The sequence below is a fragment of the Tenrec ecaudatus genome, chromosome 10 (genome assembly GCF_050624435.1).
Source record: "Tenrec ecaudatus isolate mTenEca1 chromosome 10, mTenEca1.hap1, whole genome shotgun sequence".
In the NCBI taxonomy this organism is placed as follows: domain Eukaryota; kingdom Metazoa; phylum Chordata; class Mammalia; order Afrosoricida; family Tenrecidae; genus Tenrec; species Tenrec ecaudatus.
In genome coordinates this window covers 116,225,475-116,244,465 of record NC_134539.1, presented here as the reverse complement: position 1 = coordinate 116,244,465, position 18,991 = coordinate 116,225,475, and the positions used below count along the sequence as shown (strand labels likewise).

General features: G+C 54.1%; 1 protein-coding gene across 1 annotated transcript; it reads right to left on the bottom strand.

The window, feature by feature from the left end:
• Window positions 1-277: 277 nt before the first annotated feature.
• On the bottom strand, window positions 278-13,253 carry TMEM98 (transmembrane protein 98). Its single transcript, XM_075561387.1, has 7 exons — window positions 13,097-13,253; window positions 10,495-10,707; window positions 8,683-8,814; window positions 7,694-7,727; window positions 5,245-5,360; window positions 3,292-3,351; window positions 278-1,288 (listed from the first exon to the last, which is right to left on the bottom strand). Exons 2-7 carry the CDS (start codon window positions 10,623-10,625, stop codon window positions 1,081-1,083), a joined length of 681 nt encoding a protein of 226 aa, XP_075417502.1. The 5' UTR covers window positions 10,626-10,707; window positions 13,097-13,253; the 3' UTR covers window positions 278-1,080.
• Between the last annotated feature and the right edge of the window lie 5,738 nt (window positions 13,254-18,991).

The following is an 18,991-nucleotide window of genomic DNA, read 5'->3' as shown; positions in this document are numbered from 1 at the left end:
ATGCAACGTACAGTGACACACATACGTTTAACAGCATAGGATAGAAACCTGGGCAGTCCCCAAGCCAAGGCCCTCTCCCAAGATGTCGTCTCTAAGAAACTGAGCAGCAGAGTGCTTCCGACCTCCCACGTGCTTATGATAAAAACAGATCCCTGGGATTGTTCAACTGTAATCCAGGGTTCCCTGGAGGTCTCAGAATCATAAAAAGGACCCCGCCATCTTTCAATATTTGCAAAACAAACATCAACAGAGGAAAGGGGAACACGTCCTTCCTGGGTAAGCTCATGGGGAAAGTATTTAATGATGGTATATTCATATCTGCTTGACTCCTGAGGGCTCTTGAAAGATAAACCATCCTCCTGGTCCTTCCAGCCACAGTTCTCAGCCCAAAATATCCCACCACACACCATGCCTTGGTCTTGACTCGGGCACCACATACTTGAGGAAAACCCAGGTCTCTATTACTATCCCCCTAGTGGTAACCGGGGCGAATTGCAGGAACAGTCACTGCAAAAATCTACTGAAGCTGCAAAGGACTGGGAGGGGGGAGGGGGGACGACGACTCAGGTGCCTGAAGAACAAGGCAGATAACACAAATAACTGAAACAAGTCGGATGAGAGAGTAAAAGTCTTGTCAGAAGAGGCACAACTCCTAGTTAGTTCCTGATTGTCTCTCTGGGGAATGCAGATGACAGCCGGCACACCACTCTGATTCAAGAGGAGCTAGACCTTCTGATTTTATCCTGAAACCTCCTGGCTCTTGGATGGTGGCTTGATGGTCTTGAAACCACAAGGGGAGGTACATAACACTTGCAGTCTTCCTGCGTTCACGCTCTGGTGTGCTGAGGGTGCCTGTCCTCTGCCCTAACTGTGGTGTTACACTGCCACTCGCCAGCCACCTTCTGAAATTGCAACGGAGTACCCACTGACGGGGCTGCCCTGCTTCTCCAGGCACCCACCAGCGTACTTCAGCGTGGGAGAGAACACACCTAACTCTACAGCACAGACCGGGAAGCTCGGCTGAGCCACCCAGGGGTGGCAGCAGGCTGACCCTTACGGCCAGCTGCCGGCCAGCAGGCGCTAAATGGCAGACTGATCCTGCAGGAAGCCTTCGGGGACTGGGAGGCCTTTCTCCGGCTCGGAGGCCAGGGCTGCTTCCCGGAGGACTTCCAAGTGCTCCTCGGCGGCTGACAGGGACTGGTCGATCCAGTCCAGCCCCCCGGTCAAGTGACAGGCATTCCTGGTCACCAGCACCAGATGGCTGACAGACAGGAGCAAGGCTGTGGTCCTGGGGGAGGGACGAAAAACAACAGGGGGTCAGGTTCCCTAGGAAGTGAGGGACTTCACACCAAAGCCCACCTGGAAAGACTCTAGACCAGTGGTTCTCAACCTTCCTCTTGCTGCGACCCTTAAACACAGTTCCTCCTGTGGTGGTGACCCCCCCCACCCCCAACCATAACATTATTTTTGTTGTTACTGTATCACTGTCATTTTGCTACTGTGATGAATCGGGCAACCCCTGTGAAAGGGTTGTTGGACCCCCTCATAGGGGTAATGCCCCACAGGTTGAGAACCGCTGCTCTAGACTAAGTCAAAGTCTATTCCTTAGGCGGTGGGCAAGTATATCATTGAAAGATGTCGCCACGCTCAAGAAGTTTGGAAATGGCTGGGTTTGGCGGAGTCAGAGAGCTCTCTTTAGAGCAGCACTTCTCGAGAGTTCTGATGTGTGCTGGATGAAGCTTGGGGGGAGAGGCCATGTCCCTCATGACCTTAGTTCAGGTTGTGGAACCCCTTGTGTGCAGCACACTTAGGAGGTCTCCCTAAATAACGTTCCACGGAGCACAATGTGGTGGCTCCAGTCCACCAGATGAGCCCATCCCACGTCAATGGGGGAGATATACATATATCCTCCTCTCGAGCAACTCTGGTTGACTATGAATCCAGTCGTCTTATTGATTATGATTTAATGAGACCCAGGGAAGTTTAGCCGACTCTAAGAGAAAATTTCGACTGAAAACCAGAGTGCGGGGGAATGTTGGTCTTTCGAGATTTACAGTACAGCATCTTTTATAGAGTGGGCATCCGTGGAGTATTTGGGGATCTGCTTACTACAGATTACTAGCCCCCAGACAGAGCAGGGCAGCAGGGGCAGCGGGGCAGGGATGGCCAATCAGAAGGACCCGCCATGCTACCCACTGGAAGGATGGCAAACACTGGAGAAACACAGGCCCTGGTTTCGTAAAAGTAGGTTTACATCCTGTGTAGGAACAGAATTTTCGCACAGAGAGCACTATGCTCTGCATACTAAGGTGGGGAAGGTAAGGTTGGCGGGGGGTTGGGGAGAGGATGGCTGGAGGTGTCCTGTAGAAGGGAGATGCAGCCTTGGCCAACTCATCCCTTCTACTCCGTGGTCTGCTTGCCACCTGCCCCTCCAATCCCCTGGGTGGCACTCCCAGTGGGAGTGTGTCAACTTCTGAGATCCACAGAGCAAAGAGGGAGCAATAGGGACCGTAGAGGAAGAGATGACATAGTGAGGATGTAGCCCGGTCCTAGGTTTGCTCCTGAGAACTCAAAATCAAAGATTAGCGCTCCCTTCTTAAGGCTTCAGACAGAGGAGGCACCTTCTGTCATCCAGCCAAGCCATGCTCAGCTCACTGGCTGACGGATGAGATGGGGCTTCTACCACCGTGGAGCCAAGGGGGCCCAAAGCCCTGGGGGGTCAAAAAGATCTGACTGCTTTCTCCAGCACGTGGGCATAACCAGGGTCACGTCAGCCACCCCATGAAACAACCGTCCACTGAAGTCCTGTCAGCCAACCTTAGCCACGGCCATCACGTCCATTCTGACCCATAGGGATGCTACAGGACGCAGTAGCGCTGCCCCTTTGGGTTTCTGAGGCTGGTTTACAGAAACAGCTTGCCCTGTCTTCCTCCCATAGAGTATCTGTCAGATTAAAAGTGCCATCCTTTTTGTTAGCCAACCAGCGCTTCACACACTGTGCCACAAGACTCCCGTCAGCAAGATCTCCCCACTAGCTGCCACCGAGTTGATTCTGACACATGATGACCCTCCAGGGCAGAGGGGAACTGCCCCTTTGGGTTTCTGAGGCTGTCACTGGTTACTGAAACACAAAGCCTCCTCTTTCTCTCAGGGAGCAGCTCATACGAGTTGAACTGCTGAACTTGCAGTTAGCAGCCCAACTCATAGCCCGCTCCACCACCAGGGCCCCTAACCACCCCTCAGATGCCATGATGATGACCCGCAGCATGACACCCGAGCGAGCCCTCTCACCGTGCATCCAGGAGTTTGGGGTCCAGCGGCGGGTACATTGATTTCACAACATCATCCACTCTGAGGGGAGACAGAGGATTTCAATGTTTCACGGCCCTTACCGCTTGATCCAGATTGAGCTGTATCCCTTCTCCCTCCCCCAATAAATGTTGGGATCCACACCCCCTCGAGAGGTGGATGTAATCCCACCTGGGAACAGGGTTTTCTGTTAGGTGAATGAGGCATGATGGTGTCAGGCGTGTCTTAAACCCAATCACTTTGGAGACCCAAACACAGAGGATGGAGCAGAGAAGAAAGCAGGCACAAACAGGCGACGACAGTTGCCAAGAGACAAGGACTTCCCCGGGGACATACTGAGAGAGAGCCTTCCTCCAGACTGCCAGCTTGCTGAATGACAGGAGAATAAATCTGCTCACTGACGCCACCCACTCACAATCCCCACACAACGCGGAAAACCCTTCCTTCCTTCCCTCTTTCCTTCCTTCCTTCCTTCCAACTCTCCCCCACTGAGTCGACAGTCAGTTCCAGGCTTCTCCCTGTCACTGCTTCTGCCTTCTCAGACAGACTGCAGAGACTCTAGGTTCTGTTCAGAGAGGTGGGGGGGGGGGGATTTGTTGTTGTTGTCATCATCCTGCTTTTGTGATAGTCCCAACGTTTTTAAAGGTTCACACCTATGGGGAAATGTGCAGGGTGTCCTTCCCAACAAAAAAAAGCCACACTATAGAACCCTAGATGGATCCCCTTTGCCTGAAGGCAATGAGCACGCAAAAGCTCCGGAAGGAAAGTGGATGCTCTGGAAGGAGGGGATAGAACTAGGGAGTCTTTCACTGTGGTGGTGAGATGACGATGATGATTTTAACCTGGCTAGTCTTGAGGCTCCTCGGGATGGCCCCGAGGGCAGGGCATCAAGGGAAGAGAGAGTCCTGGGGACCCTCACGGGTGCTCCTCTGCTCAGGGAGGCACCACAGCTAGCGGGGAAGCCAGGTGGCTGGTGAAGGGAGCAACCTGGACTGGGACCTCTGCGTCCGGCAGTGCACATAGCAGCCGCCAGGTGGCGGCACACCCTTGTCCCCGCCCCGGCTCAGACAGGGTTGTCTTTCCTGCACATCAAGCCCACAGGAGGGGGTGTTGCTGCTGACTGCAGTCCTGCCGCTGACTGCCTCCCACACAGGATTCTGCAGACCGCCTGGAATGCGGGAGGCCTGAATCCTGACCCTGAATCCCTGGCAGCACAGTGGTTATGCACTCTATCGCTAACCAGAAGGTCACTGGTTTGAGAGCAGCATCCACTCCACAGCAGACGAGGCAGCAGATCAGGGCCTCTGACCTCTTAAGAGGTAGTCCTACCCTGCCTCGCTCGGGTTTGGAATTAACTTGCCAGCAGTTGTTGTGACTTTGCTTCTCATCCAGCCACAGCACGATGTCAACATGGGTGGCAGCCACAGCAGCAAATAGCTGGCTCTCCAAGTAGTCTCCAAGACAAATATGAGCCAGGGACAGGGTCGGGGCATGTTCAGGAGCGCCCCCCCCCCCCCGGAGGCAGGGGCCCTGACACCTCGGTGAGTGAGCTCAGTGGTTACAGGGTCGATCCTGGGGGGCAGTGGGGGCAGGTGGAGACTGAACAAGGAAGCAGTAGCCAAACAAGCCACAGACCAGATGAGTCCAAAGTCGCCACCATGCTGGAATTCCTCAAGCCCTAACAGGAGAGGGAGAGAGAGAGAGAGAGAGAGTGAGAGAGAGAGAGAGAGAGAGAGAGAGAGAGAGAGAGAGAGACAGACAGACACCACCCGAGCCTGAAAGCCTAACAATATGTAGATGTTCTCCGAATGTCTGCGACATCAGTAACTGGCATTGCCTGTGTACTGTCTCTTAAAGGCGCCTGACCCTGCCGGCCACCTCAGCTTCCCACCCTCCCACTGAGACTGGGCTTCTTCAAGGGCCCAGACCACTTACCTGGGGCTGATCCGCTTGGCCACCACGATGATGTCACTGACGCTGGCGGAAGTCTTCATTTTGGCTCCGGAGCCCATTGTCATGGCAACAAGTTTTTCTGTCAGAGTGTGACAAATCTAGTGCAGCACAAAGCAGAGGTGGTGAGGGGTGACCCGGGTCCCCGAGGGCTTCCGCCGACACCCCTGCCCCCCAACCATGGATCCCACCGCATCATCAGCCTCCCACACAGCAGGTGGAATTAAAATGAGAAGTATACGAGTCTTAGAGGACGCAGAGCAGGAAGAAGCAGAAGCCGAGAACATGAGTGATGAGGGAGGGAGGGGCAGGGACCTCCATTCGGGGTCAGGGTTTGGGCTCAGTGAAGCTGACGCTGAAATCATCTGTCTAAGAAAAATCATGTGCTCTAATTTCACCTCTGTGCTCAGATGGGGAAGACCTATTTTCTCCTTTTCTTCCTTCACCTCGTGGTCTAGCCCTCTAAGAGGAGAAATCCCTCAGGGTGGCGGAAGCCTTCAGAAACACGCCGGGACAAGGGGTGATTGTTCCCCCGGAGCACATGCCCCAGAAGTGGCACTCTGGTTTGAGCAATTTTCTAGGCTAATATGTTCACATGGGATGTGTCCAGATGACGATGAAAGGGCCTTTAAAAGGCCCAAAAGGGGCAAGTCTGTGACACATGGCCTTGCTCGTGGCCTTGCTCATCATCCTCAGTGCTGGCCACCCCAAGGCCTTGGGCCTTTCCTCACCGCTCCACCTGCGTCAGAGCCTGCATGTGCTGCTGCTGCCCCTGGCCAAGAATCGGCGAAAGCGAGTGGGCGGAAAGAAACCCAGCCAGGTGTAAGCCCAAACCCCTCCCTTGAGCCTCCATGACAGGGACTTGAAGGCAGGTAGACCTTGGGACCCAACAGGGAGGATTAAACTTCCTCCCTTGATCTGAGGTTCGCAAGATGGACCACTAAATCCAATAAGACACTCTGGCCTGTTTAGGTGGGTGCCATATATGTCTCCCCACCCCCACCACCCCCTATGATCATCAGGGAGCCCCTGGATAGCACCAGTGAAGTACTCAATTATTAGTCAAAAGGTTGGAAGTTCAAAATTATCCAAGGCATCTCAGAACACAGACCTGGTAATGTGCTTCAAAATGGTCACCGCCTTAAGAACACTATTCGGGGGGAGTGGGGGGGTCTACTTAGCGTAGGGGGTCGCTGGGAGTAGGAATCAACTTGACAGCAACTGACCACGTGACAGAAAGGGGTATGGGGAAACCCACAAGGAAGAGAAAGGTGTCATCTGGCATTACTGTAGTAATGCTTCCACACACCTGTATCCATCAAGCCAAACTCACTGCCACCAAGTCTGCCAACTCACCAGGACCCTACAGGACAGAGGAAAACTGTTCCATAGGTTTTCCAAGGCTGCCATCTACCTTCGGAACCAGACTGCCACCTCTTCCTCCTAAGGAGCAGCTCGTGGGTTTGAACCCCCCACCTCTCAGCTGGCAGCCAACGGCTTGAATCCCCATGGCTCCTGATCTCTATCTATGGCCTGATCTATACAGCCAAAGAACATCTTAGAACTAAATAATAAGCCTCAGAACTCAGGGACAGCAGATTATTTCTCTAAGTGTGTCCCTGTCCCCCACAGCAAGGTGGCCAAAAGAAGTAGAAAGAAAGACACAGAAGAAAACACACAGGTGTCTGTCCTCTGCGAAGCCCTGTATCCCTCCTAGACAGAGGCGGAAATGCGCAGCCGACCATGCTTGCAACTGGACCGCACTGCAGTGCCCTCTTTGTCCCCTTAGGTGGGGGAGTCTCTGGCAAGAGTGAAAGGCAAATGCCAAAATGATACAATGTTTCAGAGTTCAAGCACCATGGGCGAGACAGGGCAGTGGGGGTAGGGGGGTGGACAGCAACTGCCTTTAAGTTGAAGTCGTTTCTGGTTTGGATGCTTTGACAGCCGAACCGTGTCCATGAGGGGCAGCAAAGCTGAGCTCTTTATCAATGAAATTCGTGCCTGGGGAGAAGCCGGGGAAACCCCAAGTTCCCTTTAGCAGCTAAATAGTCCTGGGCACATGCACGACTTCCTCCAGGGTGGTCAAAACAGGCCTGTGACTCTCTAAGCTGGGAGGACCAGAGGAAGGAGAGCCTGGGCAGAGGCCTGGGGAACCGTGAAGGACGAACAGTTCATCTAGGTGGAAGGAGACCAGACACGCTCCTAGGGTGAGGCACGTGACCAAAGACTCTCTCCATCACTGTCTCCACCAGGGCTAAGCAGTTGGCTTTGGGCATCAGGAAGGTTCCTTTCAACTCTGGGAGGGTATGCCTGCAATCCTTGGTGACCCCCTTTCTGTTGGTGACCCCCTTTCTGTTGGTGACCCCCTTTCTGTTGGTGATCCCCTTTCTGTTGGTGACCCCCTTTCTATCAGGATGAAACCAGAGAGAGTTACCTTCAAGATGGCAATGCAGTGGGACATGAGACCCCTGAGGAGACAAGAAGAGCTGGTCAGTGGTTATCTGAGAAGCCCACCTCCCACCAGCTGCCTGGTCTGTTCCTCCTCCCATTCCAACCAGTGGGCGCCGCTGGGCGCCACCTGAGGGCAGTGCTGCCTCTGTGCTAACACGAGCAGGCCGTGAACTCCATGAGGAAGCACCTGCCCTCCCTGGCCCTGGCAATCGCGCTGCCAGCCGTCGATTTTTACAGCTGGGAGTGTGCAAACCACTGCTCCCTCTTCCTGACGTGTCCTTCCCTCGACGGGCAGACCATCTTTCAAGGTCCAAGTTTGAAGGCACCGATGCCGTGGTAGTGCTCCTGAAATCCACCTGCCTGTGTCCACCCCCGACGAACCGAGACACTGCCCCTCCGTATGCCTGCTGTGCTGTGGACGGAGATTCTCTACGGTTTCTTAGGACAGCGCTCCCAGAGGCTCGGCTACAATGCGGTCTCCCCACCATTTTCCTAACCACGGGGCCTGGCCCAGTGCCCTGCACGTAATGGTCCACCAATATTTGCTCAGTGAATGAATGACTCAGTGGTTAAGGAAATGCAGTGGCCTCCCCTGGCCCAACCTTAAAGGTTTCTGATGGGGTCAAAGATCCCCGAGGGACAGTGAAGACAAAGGGGCTCATTGTCAGAGTCTCCGCACGACGTTCACTGCCACCCGAGGACAACACAAGCCCACAGCGGGTCACTTGACTGACATGGTTCTCACACATGTAAGGACCCCAGTGTTCAGGCTCACACACCGGGACAGGGACAAGCACTATCACGCCACCTTCTGATCTCCCCCCACTCGGTGAGTGCCACCGAGCTCCTGGGCACCCGCAGAGTGCTCTGGCGAAGGAAGCCAGAGAAGAACACCCAGGAGCCCCATGTGCTGTCCCCCAGCCGGCTGAAAGATGGCCCTCGGGAAAGCAGACGGGGCCCCGGGGGTCTTACGAGGCATCTTCGATCCAATCTTCGTTCTCCAGAATGGCCTCGATGTGAGGGTTGGTGATGACGACGTCATCCAGTTCCAGCTCCGAGGGCTCAGACTGGGTCTCCATGGCGCCGATGAGGTCCACAATGGGCCTAGAGGGCAAGGGCCCAGTTTAGTGGTCTCACATTGACCCCCTCCTTACGGCCAAAACCCACGGACTGCCATCGAGTCCATCCTGACTCAGAGCAAGCCTACAGGACGGAACACAACTGCCCCTGTGGGATTCTGAAACTGTCACTCTGTCCCTCAGCAGAAAGCCGCCTCTTTCTCCAAGGAGCGGCCGCTGGTGTCGAATGGCTGGTCCTGCAGTCAGCAGCTGAACTGGCCAGGGCTCCCTGCTGAGGCCTGCATATCGCACCCCCACCACACCACACAGAGAGCCCCGTTTTCCTGATTCCAAACCCAACCCTGGTGGAGACAGGGGAGCCAGTGGGCCGAGGAGGCGGCTGAGGAGGATCCAAACAAGAAGATGCCCAGGAGGAAGGAGACCCCGGAGGGGAAGAGCAGGGCTGCACAGGGCTGTCCCTTTCAGGCCACAGAATCTCCTTCCATAACTTACTTGATCTTCGAGCCTCTCACTGACGGAGGGACTATGGTCCCTCTGACCCCACGCCTACCTAGTCTGTGGACTCACTCCAGAGAACCACCCTCTTCCACCCCAGCACCCCTGGCCGCTCCTGGTTCCCCTGGTGAGGGAGAAATAAGAACAACTCTGGCGACCACAGCAAGCCCTCTCTAAAGCCAAGCGAGACACGCTGGCGTTGTTTTCTACTGCAGAGCTTTCCTACCACTACAGTCCATTCGGCTCCGACTCACCGCTACTTCAGGGCAGGCACTGCAACTGCCCCCTAGGGCTTCCCAAGACTGTGCATCTTCACAGGCGCAGACTGCGCCTCCTTCTCCCGCAAAAAGGGGACACTTAAAAGAGTAACCCTCTAGCAGAGACACTGGTAGGATTAAGACAATCGAGGGGGCAGGAGTCATAAATAGGCCCATGGCCTCTCAAGGACCGTCCATTAAAACGGAGCTATAGGGAAAAGACCTTGTCGATAAAATGTATTTCATTGAGAACAGGGGTGTCAAACTGCCGGCCCGCGGGCCACATGCGGCCCCCCCCCAGGTAATTTTTTGTGGCCCACGATGCTCTGAAATAAAATGAAAATAGAAAAAACTGTTATGAAGAAGATAGCGCTTAGGGGAGACAGAGGCAATACCGTACACACAATTCCCTCGTTACATTTTATTTCAGAGTATTGTGGGCCACAAAAAAATTACCTCAGGGTACCGCATGCTGCCCGCGGGCCACCAGTTTGACACCCGTGATTTAGAAGATGCAATGAGAAACCTGTGCTATGCAGAGAGGGCCAGTCCTGTGCTGGGTTTTCCTCGGACTGGTGGCTGCTTGGATGTGTGGCTGGAATGCAGCAGGCATCTGGTTTCTGTGCCCATGGCTTTGGCTGAAAAGAGATCTGGCTTGTCCAACTGCTAAGTGAGCCGGCCGGCCTTGGATGGATGGCTGGGCCTTTGTCCCAGGTGCCTGAGGTCAGGCACTTCTCATCAGCTCAGGTGACCGGCCCAGGTGGTTTAAGGATGTTGGGAGTTTTGAGGCCCATTCTGAGGGTCTGAGGGCAGGAAGGTCAGCCGGCAAGTGCCCTTTCCCTTGTGTTAGCCTGCATCGCTCCTCGCTCCTCGGTGCGCGCGCACACACCCCGTACTCCATTCCCCTCCCCCCTCGCGCCCCCCCTACCCCCCCCCCCCCCCCGCCCGCTCACTTGGAGTCATAGCGCTGCAGCAGGTCCCTGGGCCGGCAGTAGCGCTGCCTGCACACCACCACCAGAGCTGCAAAGGAAGCCAGGAAGATGGTGGCCAGCACCCCGATGGCCACGATCACCACGGTCTCCATGCTCCTGAGCGGCTCCTGCAGGCCCGGTCACATCCTCCAGCCGCGTCCAAGGTGAGAGAACCTAAGGCCGGCCGCAGCAGGTCTGGGAGAGCAAGCACAGAAGAGAGTGGCACTGACTGGTCCTGCCGTGGACGTGGCAATCGGTGTGTGCGGGTTGGGGGGTCGGGGGTCAGTTTCCTTCAGGTCACTGTGGCGTCAGACCTGAGGGTCTCAACACCATCCAAGTACGTGCCCCAAATTATTATTCGACTTCTCCGTGATTAAAAGGGTCTACTCTTTGGTTCATGCAGAATGCTCTTGGAAACAAGGACCCCGGGAAAGGGAAATGACCGACACCCGTTGCTTTCACCAAGGCAAAGCATAGGCAAGGCCGCCCATCGAAAAGGGACATTGAGGAGGGGGGGGGTTGCACTTACTGAAGGTAAAAAACAGGCATTTTGTATATAACTCCTCTAAGCTCTCAAGACTCCCAAAAAGGAAAGATTCATAGTAGCATCTCAGTTACGCACACGGAGCTGCGGAAACGCTAGGTAAGCTGTCTAAGCTGATGTCGGCAGGAACCAGGGGGGCTCGATTTCGACCCTAAAGCCCACCCATTAGAAAGGCAATCACCTTGCTCTTTTCTGAGGAGACAAGATGCTGAGATCTCTGGAAAGGATTCCGATGGCCCGTTTCTGTGCTAGAAACTAACTCAAACTCCCTGCTACCGAGTCAATTCCGACTCAGGACAACCCTATAGCAGAGCACAACTGCCCTGTGGGTTTCTGGGACTTTACACTCTTTAGGTGAATAGAAATCCTCATCCTTCTGCAGGGGAGCGGCTGGTGGCGCTGAACTGCTGACCTTGCAGTTAGCAGTCCACGTCGCTGCCAGGGCTCCTCTAGAAACTCACTAGTGGTGGCAAAGTAGTGGCTGCCCGTTGGCCTGTTTTCACGCAGGAGGGCTCTTTCAAGTCTGTCTTAAACTCAAAGAGGTATAAGCGCACCTCCACGCAGTGGGTGCTGGCAATGTCATTTCACAGTAAACTTCCTCGGTAAGGCCTTCGATCGAGCAAGTCTCCCTTCCTCTCTCAACTTTAACTTCTTCTCTGGCAAATAGGGTGGTTGGAACGTGTCTCTGTGACCCCTCTATCTGTACTTAGCTCTATGCTCCATATCTGGGAGGGTCCAAATGCTTCCGACCATCATTCTTAATTATTTAGTGATGCTCTACTATGCACCAGGGCACCAAGAGTCCTTGTGGGCTGCTAACCGCAAGATCAGGGGTTCGACACCACCAGCCAGCTCCAATGGAGAAAGATAAGGCTTTCTACTCACAAAAGGAGTTAGTCTCAGAAACCCACGGGAAGCAGTTCTACTCTGTCCTACAGCGCCACCAGGAGTGGATTTCAACTCATCGACTCGGTGGCAATGAGTTTGGTTTTTACCATGCATGAAACACGGGTCTCCTTTCTGGGGGCTGCACTTAACTAAGAGGCAGGTCCCAACTTGATGAAGCCCATGGGAGAGGCAGCTGGACAGGTCATTCCACGTCCACTGACTGGGTGCGACAATCGGGGTCTGTGCTACAGACAGACAGAAGCACACAGCAGAGAGTAGCCAAGGGCCTGCTGCTTTGGAGAGAGCCCTCTTCACAAGGCTGGGGTGCTGGCGCTGGGATTTGAAGGGCAGCAGAGTTTGTGAAGGAGGCTGGCTGGCTCAGAAACTCTGAGAGCCTGTGGTACTCTTCCCACGAGGGCAAGGCGGTTGGGATGCGCCCCTCTCGGGGAAGTACTATCTCTTGGTTGTGAGGGTGCAGGTTCGAAACTCTTCAGTTCAGCCTCACTTACTGGAGACCTGTCTATAGGTTGTTCCCAGGCCCACCTTGTCCACCATCTCCTCTTCATGATCCCCAATCCCCTTCCTTCCTCCTCTTCCCAGGTCTCTTCCCTCCTCCTAGCCGCAGGGGTCCGAGCCCAGGCTTTGTTTCACAGCTCCTTTGTAGGCTCTTCTGGGGGGAACTTTGCCATGGTCTGTCTGTCTGTGATTCTGTGCGTATTCCTTTGTGTTCGTTCTCTCTCTCTCTCTCTCTCTCTCTCTCTCTCTCTCTCTCTCTCTCTCTCTCCCCTCCTCCCTCCTTCCCTCCCTCTCCCCTCTCCCCCTCCACTCTTTTCTGCTTCGGCTACTTTCCCTCTTTCTCCTCCACCTAAACTTGAGTGGCCGCCCCCCTCCCCAGTACTTTCTCCCTCTAGTTCACTCTAAATCTATCAGGACCCCGCACACCCCAGTCCCCACCTCCCTGGCGCGGCCCGCCCGGCCCAGCTCCGCTTCCTCTCCCAGCTCGGGGCGCGCACCCACAACAAAGCAGGGGCCGGCCTGCACCCCACCCCCCACCCCAGGAAGGGGACCCTGCCCGCCGTCCGGCCGGGCGCGCCCCTCCCCAAAGGCACGGCACGCGCGGAGCCCCCAGTGGACCCGGCCGCGGTCACCCACCTCCGCCGCCGGCTGCACGACGCTGCCCGGGTGGCGCTCCCGAGCTGGGGGGGGGGCCCCCGCCCGCCGATGGCAAAGTCCGGGCGCGGGACTGCGGGCGGCTCCCTGCGAGCAGGGCATGCCGGGAAGGGAGCGGGGCTGTCCGAGGACTGGAGATAAACTCCCCCGGCGCGGCCAAGCCCCCGGAGGTGGGGCGGGCGCATCCAAATCCCCCGCTGCCTGGCGCCGCCGTCACCGCCAGGCCCTCCGACGGACGGCCGCGCGGCACGAGCCCCGCTTCGGGCAGCTGGGAGTGGGAGCCTGCGGAGCGGCCAGCCCAGGGCGTGCAGAGCGGAGGAAGGCCGAGGGACCCTGCCTGGGGGGGGGGCGGGCACCCACTGGGGGAGGGCTGTTTCCCTAGTGTGACTGGTACCGAGTGCAGCAGGCTGTGATACCGACTGGTTTAAATGCCCCCCTCGGCCCCTCCATAGCTGTCCGCAGCTTCACAGCTTCTAGGCCTCGATTTGGGCATCCGCAAAATGGGGTGATGCTTATGAGCATCCTCAGCGCGCAGGCGGGGTTAAATGCCAGGACACACGCAGAGAGTCTGGCCACAGGACAAATCGTGCCTCCCTGGCATCTGTGACTACAGCCTGGCCCTTGGAGAGTAGGGGCAAGCCTTCGGACCCTAGCAATTTCCCAGCTGCGGGGCAGCAGTACAGACGCACGGCCCTGGCCTGCAGCCCTGCCTTCCCTTCCTGTCCGTCTCCAAGCCATACCAAAGCAGGCGGCAGGTGTGTTCGCCTGGGACTCAGCACCCCTCACCCACCCATGCAAACAGCTATCTAGCTGCATGGGCTGCCCTGCTGCGGTGCTGGAGGTCCAGTTGATTCTAGCCATGGTCACCCCAAGTGTGTCACAGAAGTGTACTTACCACAAGCGCTTCGAGTATGAAGTTCACTACAGGCTAGTGAATAAGCACAAGAAAGCCTTTGCTTACCCTGATAATTGGATTACCCCTCCCTCACTCCCTGCCACCAAATTGATTCTGACCCATGGAGACCTTACAGGACAATGTAGAATTGCCCCAGTGGGTTTCCAAAGCTGTAAATCTCTCCAAAAACAGAGAGCCTCTTCTTCCTTCCAAAAAGAAGCTGGCGGGTTTGAACTCCTGACGCCTCGGTTAGCTGCCCATGAGGCCACCAGTGCTCTTTGAATCTACCCCTACCAAGTACCAAAGATTGCAGACTAGACCCCACCACCACCCTCTACCACCTAGCCGCTCAAAGCAGGGCTTGCAAACTGATGGTCCATGGACTACATCCAGCCGGGAGCACTGCTGTGTTTGGCCCACCAGATTTATCAAAGTCAAACCATTGGCTAGCACTTTTTAAAGTCAGGAATTTCACTTACAATTCTGGATTCCCGGCTTCTCTGGAAAAATCGTAAGTTCTCTCAGAACTCAGCCACATTCCACCCATAGCGACACTAAGTAGGGCCTGGAAGACTGCTCACCCAGGCATGCTCTCTGGTCCGCAAGCACACATCCTCCCACCTCGCCCTCTTTTTGTCTAAGTCTTCCCAGCATGGCACTCAGAGCAGAGAGGACTGGGGGGTGATTCTGAAGTGCTTTCCTGACGGAAGGAATGAGCACTAGGTTCTGTGTGAGGAGTAAACAGAATGGACGACTGGGGATAGTGATCTACAAGTGTTGGCCATTCTGCGCCGCAAAGAACAGAGTGCTCTTGGCCTTGAGTGTTTAGGCATTTGGTGGCCTTGAGGTAAGATGCTAAACCACACAATCTCTTGTGGTCTCTTCCCAGGTCTGGGTTTCTATGAAGAAATTAATGTGAATGAAAGAGATGTGAAAGGAAAAAAAACTTTCCATTTGAATAGTTTCCAACCCAAGTGGAACAGACACACAACATTGACACACACATACGTGCACCAAAAACACAGAAGCAAGTGAAAAAGAGTTCAGTGTCAGCCCGGAGCTGATCGTGTAAATGCCCCAATTAACCACTCACCATCCAACTGCCAGGAGGTGGAATGACCGGCATTGTTGTACCAAGCACACGCCAGCTGCCTCCCATCACCCTAGCGAGTCCAGACACCCTCGGTACTCCTGGTATCTCTCTGAATGGAGCAGAGAGGATCTTGTATCACTTGGTGCTTTTGCTGGCAAGCAACAAAAATTGATGGTTTGTCCTACATGGAAAGGGGCATTGTTGAAAGAACATGGAATGCCCAAAGAATCAGTGGATGATTGGACACCCGTGAGACCACTCCCCGTGCTGCTTAGCCCTGTGTTAGGTTGCTGTGATAGTGCCCAGACTGTGCCCTTCTGAGCCAGCGGATGGTGTAAAATGTGAAAATAAGAATAATTTATAAATGATCAAGGGTTCATGAGGGTGGAGGACAAAAAATGAGCTGATAACAAGGGCTCAAGTAGAAAGACAATATTATGGAAATGATGATGGCAACATATGTACAAATGTACAATGGATGGATGGATTGTTCAAATAGCTGTGAGAGCCCCCAAGGCAATTGTGTTAGATAGGGTTCTCTACAGAAACAAAGCCAGAATGCTAATATTTATTTATTTAGATAGATAACATAAGAAATAAGTAGTTAATTAAATTATAAAGCAGTAAAAATGGCTCAGTGCAACTCACTCCCGTGAGACAGTTGTGAGACACTGGCAGTCCTTCAAGTCTTGAGGGCCACCGGGTAGTCCTCTGTAGAGCAATTCAGGCTATCCGGGCACAGGCAGCAAACAGCAAGGCAGGTCACCAACAGTCAGCCAGATGACAGGGTCCCACAGTCCCCAGCTCAAGAGATATAAATTCCAATGGTGTGGTGAAGCAGGTCTTGAAGGAACCTCAAATTACAGCGACACAGTCCACGGGTTAGATGTCCCACAGGTAGTGTAGCTTGCAAATTGAGGCAAAGAACAAGCAAGGCAGCTGCACACTGGTCTGATGATCAAAGAGGAGACAAGAAAGCCGAGGCTCGCCGAGCCATTTATCGCTCTGCCCTTCAATTAATCCCACATGTGTTTATCGGCCAGGTTGGCACAATCAACTGACTACCTCGACAATGATTTATAAAGAAAGAATGTGCCCTTTTTTGGAAATGAGGCCTTTGCGGATGTAATTAGTTAAGATGCGATCATCCTGGCCTAGGGTGGGCCCTCAATCCAATCACTGGTGGCCTTTGAAGACAAGAAGCGGAGGAGAACAGAGGGAGAGGGAAGCAGACCTGGAGAAAGCAAAGGCATAGGTGAGTAGGTGATGCGGCTGGAAGGCTGAGCCCCGCGGGGAGCGGAAAGAAGCAAGTAAGGCTTCCTAACGCCCTCCAAGGGAGCTTGGTCCCTTGCTTTCTGACTACTCCTCTCCAGAACTACGGGGGAATAAATGTCTTGTTTTGAGCCATCCAGCCTGTAGGGGCTTCTGGCGGTCCAGGAAGCTAACACACCCTCAACGGCAGGAAATGGCTAGCTCCTTAGCCACCTGGGTACCTGGAACCGGGGCAGGCGGTCATAGCCCTGCCTACAACAAATAGAGCCCTCTCTCCCAAGTGAGCACACACCCATCCTCAAAAACGCACTGGCCTCGCGTGACCCAAGCAATGCACTTCTCTGACTACTCCCTTTCAGTGTCAGTCTGCCGTGTTTGCTGTGGTGTCGAACTGTTTGTGTCGGGGTAGCTCCCAGCTGATTCAAACTTACAGTATTTCGAACTCCCGGTGATTCTTTTGGTGCAAGTGACAAAATAAGGGACCCCTGTGTACCAAAATTGGCTCGATGGCAATTAATGGTGGTGCCACCTCGCTGGGTTGAATGGAAGCACCCACGATGCCCATCCCATGAGAGACAGCTCAGACAGCAGAGGTGGAAAGGACCAGAGCAGGCAGCTATCTCTAGCTAGGCCCCTCCTACTGGCAGAAGAACTGCTTCTCACAAGACCTGTCACTCCACCCCCAAGGCTGTCAGAAGGACAAGCAGATGGTATTCTGCACCCCTGACGCATAGGAGAGTGCCTACCTGGGTGCCTGAGCCAAAGAAACTGTGGGTTGAGGTTGTCCTCCTCAATTCCTCCTCGCTGTGTGCTCCTGAACGGTTCCCTCATCTCCCTGGGCCTGGAGTTTCTTCTTTGTCGATTGGGGTAATCACAAAGCCTATGGCATACCATTGTCTTGAGCAGGCGTCCTCAGACTACGGCCCCGCGGGCCACATGCGGCCCGCCGAAGACATGTATCCGGCCCGCTGGGTGTTTTTACCCCGTTTTTGTTTTTTACTTCAAAATAAGATATATACAGTATGCATAGGAATTTGTTCATAGTTTTTTTATAACTATAGTCCAGCCCCCCAATGGGTCTGAAGGACAGTGCATTGGCCCCCTGTTTTAAAAGTTTGAGGACCCCTGGTTGAGGATTTAAATAAGAAAATGCAGTGAAAGTGCTTGTGGCAATTACCTAATCTGCCAATTTGAGTGAAGGGGTACAGTCTACCCTGTCAATCAGGTCACAAGGTATCATGCACCAGGAGAATTCTGGGAACTTCCTCTTTTTCTCCTGGGAAGAGGACCACACACTCTCTGCTTCATATTCTGTTGACAAGCCACATGGAGCCATTGCTGATGGCAGCCAGAGCCCTGGAGCTGGAGGAGCCACGTGGAGAGCCGTGCCAGCGCTGAGATGCTCCACAGACTCTACACCCACTGGCCTCTGATCTTCCTGCTCTAGGCATCATCCCATGGGCTTCCTGGGTCTGTAGAAGAATTTCTGGACCAGTATCAGACATATGAGCTAATATCAGACTTATGGGCTAATATTGAACCTCTGGACTGGGCCAGGATGTTTTCTTAATATACAATGACTCTTGGATAGAAAGCTCTTTCTTATACATGCTTGGTGTCTCGGGCTTTGTTTCTCTAATCCACCCAGACTAACACAGTACTCATCCCAATAGGATACAGAAAAGAAGGGGTGGGGGGAGTTCTAGATGGTCCTCTAACCTGCCAAGCTCTCCCCATTGTGCTGGGCCCTCAGCCAGGAATCCTGAACTACATTCTCCCCTTGGCCCAGTCGCTCACTTTCCTTTACAGGTCTGAGGGTCACCTCCACAGAGAAGCCTTCCCTGATCCCCCTCAACACCCTCTCCATCATGTGGGCCACCCTGGCCCTGCTGTATACGTAAAAGGTTGGCCGTTCAATGCCACCCAGAGGTGCTGTGAGGAAAAGGCTATGCATCCACAGTCAAAAATATCACTGATCACAGCCCCTCAAGGAGCCCTGGTGGTGTAGTGGTTATGCGTCAGACTGCGATCTGCATGGTCAACAGTTCAAAACCACCGGCAGCTCTGAGAGAGAGAGACTGGGCTTTCTAGTCCTGTAAACAGTTACAGTCTCAGAAACTCACAGGGGTCGCTCTGAGTCAGCACTGACTCCCTGGCAGCGAGTTTGGTTTGGTTGACAGCTGCTCTAGAGCACAGTTCCACTGTGGCCTACTTGGAGGTCGCCACGCATTACAATAGACTCGACAGTGCCTGGTTTGGTACATTTAGTTTTAAGGGCACTAGCATTACCTGAAGGAGTCCTGGTGACACTGTCTGGTAAGCGAGGCTGGAATGCTCACCCCAAGGGTGGCAGTTCAAACCTACCAGCCGCTCCATGGAAGAAAGATGAGGCTGTCTGCTCCCGTAGATTTACACACTGTACATAGCTCATAAAGATGTAGACCCTAAGCAGAGGTGGGGAAAACCTTCTTTCTGTTAAGGGCCATTTGGCTGTTTATAACATCATTCATGGGCCATCTTGGTCAAGCTTGTAGTGAATGCATCCCTACTGGATGGTTGGAACGGCTTCTCTCTCTCTCATTATTTTTCTTTTTTTGAGAAGAAACAGAAATAGCTT

Coding starts and splice junctions, on each gene's coding strand:
- TMEM98 (XM_075561387.1), bottom strand. CDS start 10,625: ATGGAGACCGTGGTGATCGTGGCCATCGGGGTGCTGGCCACCATCTTC. Junction 7,728..8,682: donor GATTGGATCGAAGATGCCTC/GTAAGACCCCCG, acceptor TTGTCTCCTCAG/GGGTCTCATGTCCCACTGCA. Junction 3,352..5,244: donor GCCAAGCGGATCAGCCCCAG/GTAAGTGGTCTG, acceptor GTCTCCCCTCAG/AGTGGATGATGTTGTGAAAT.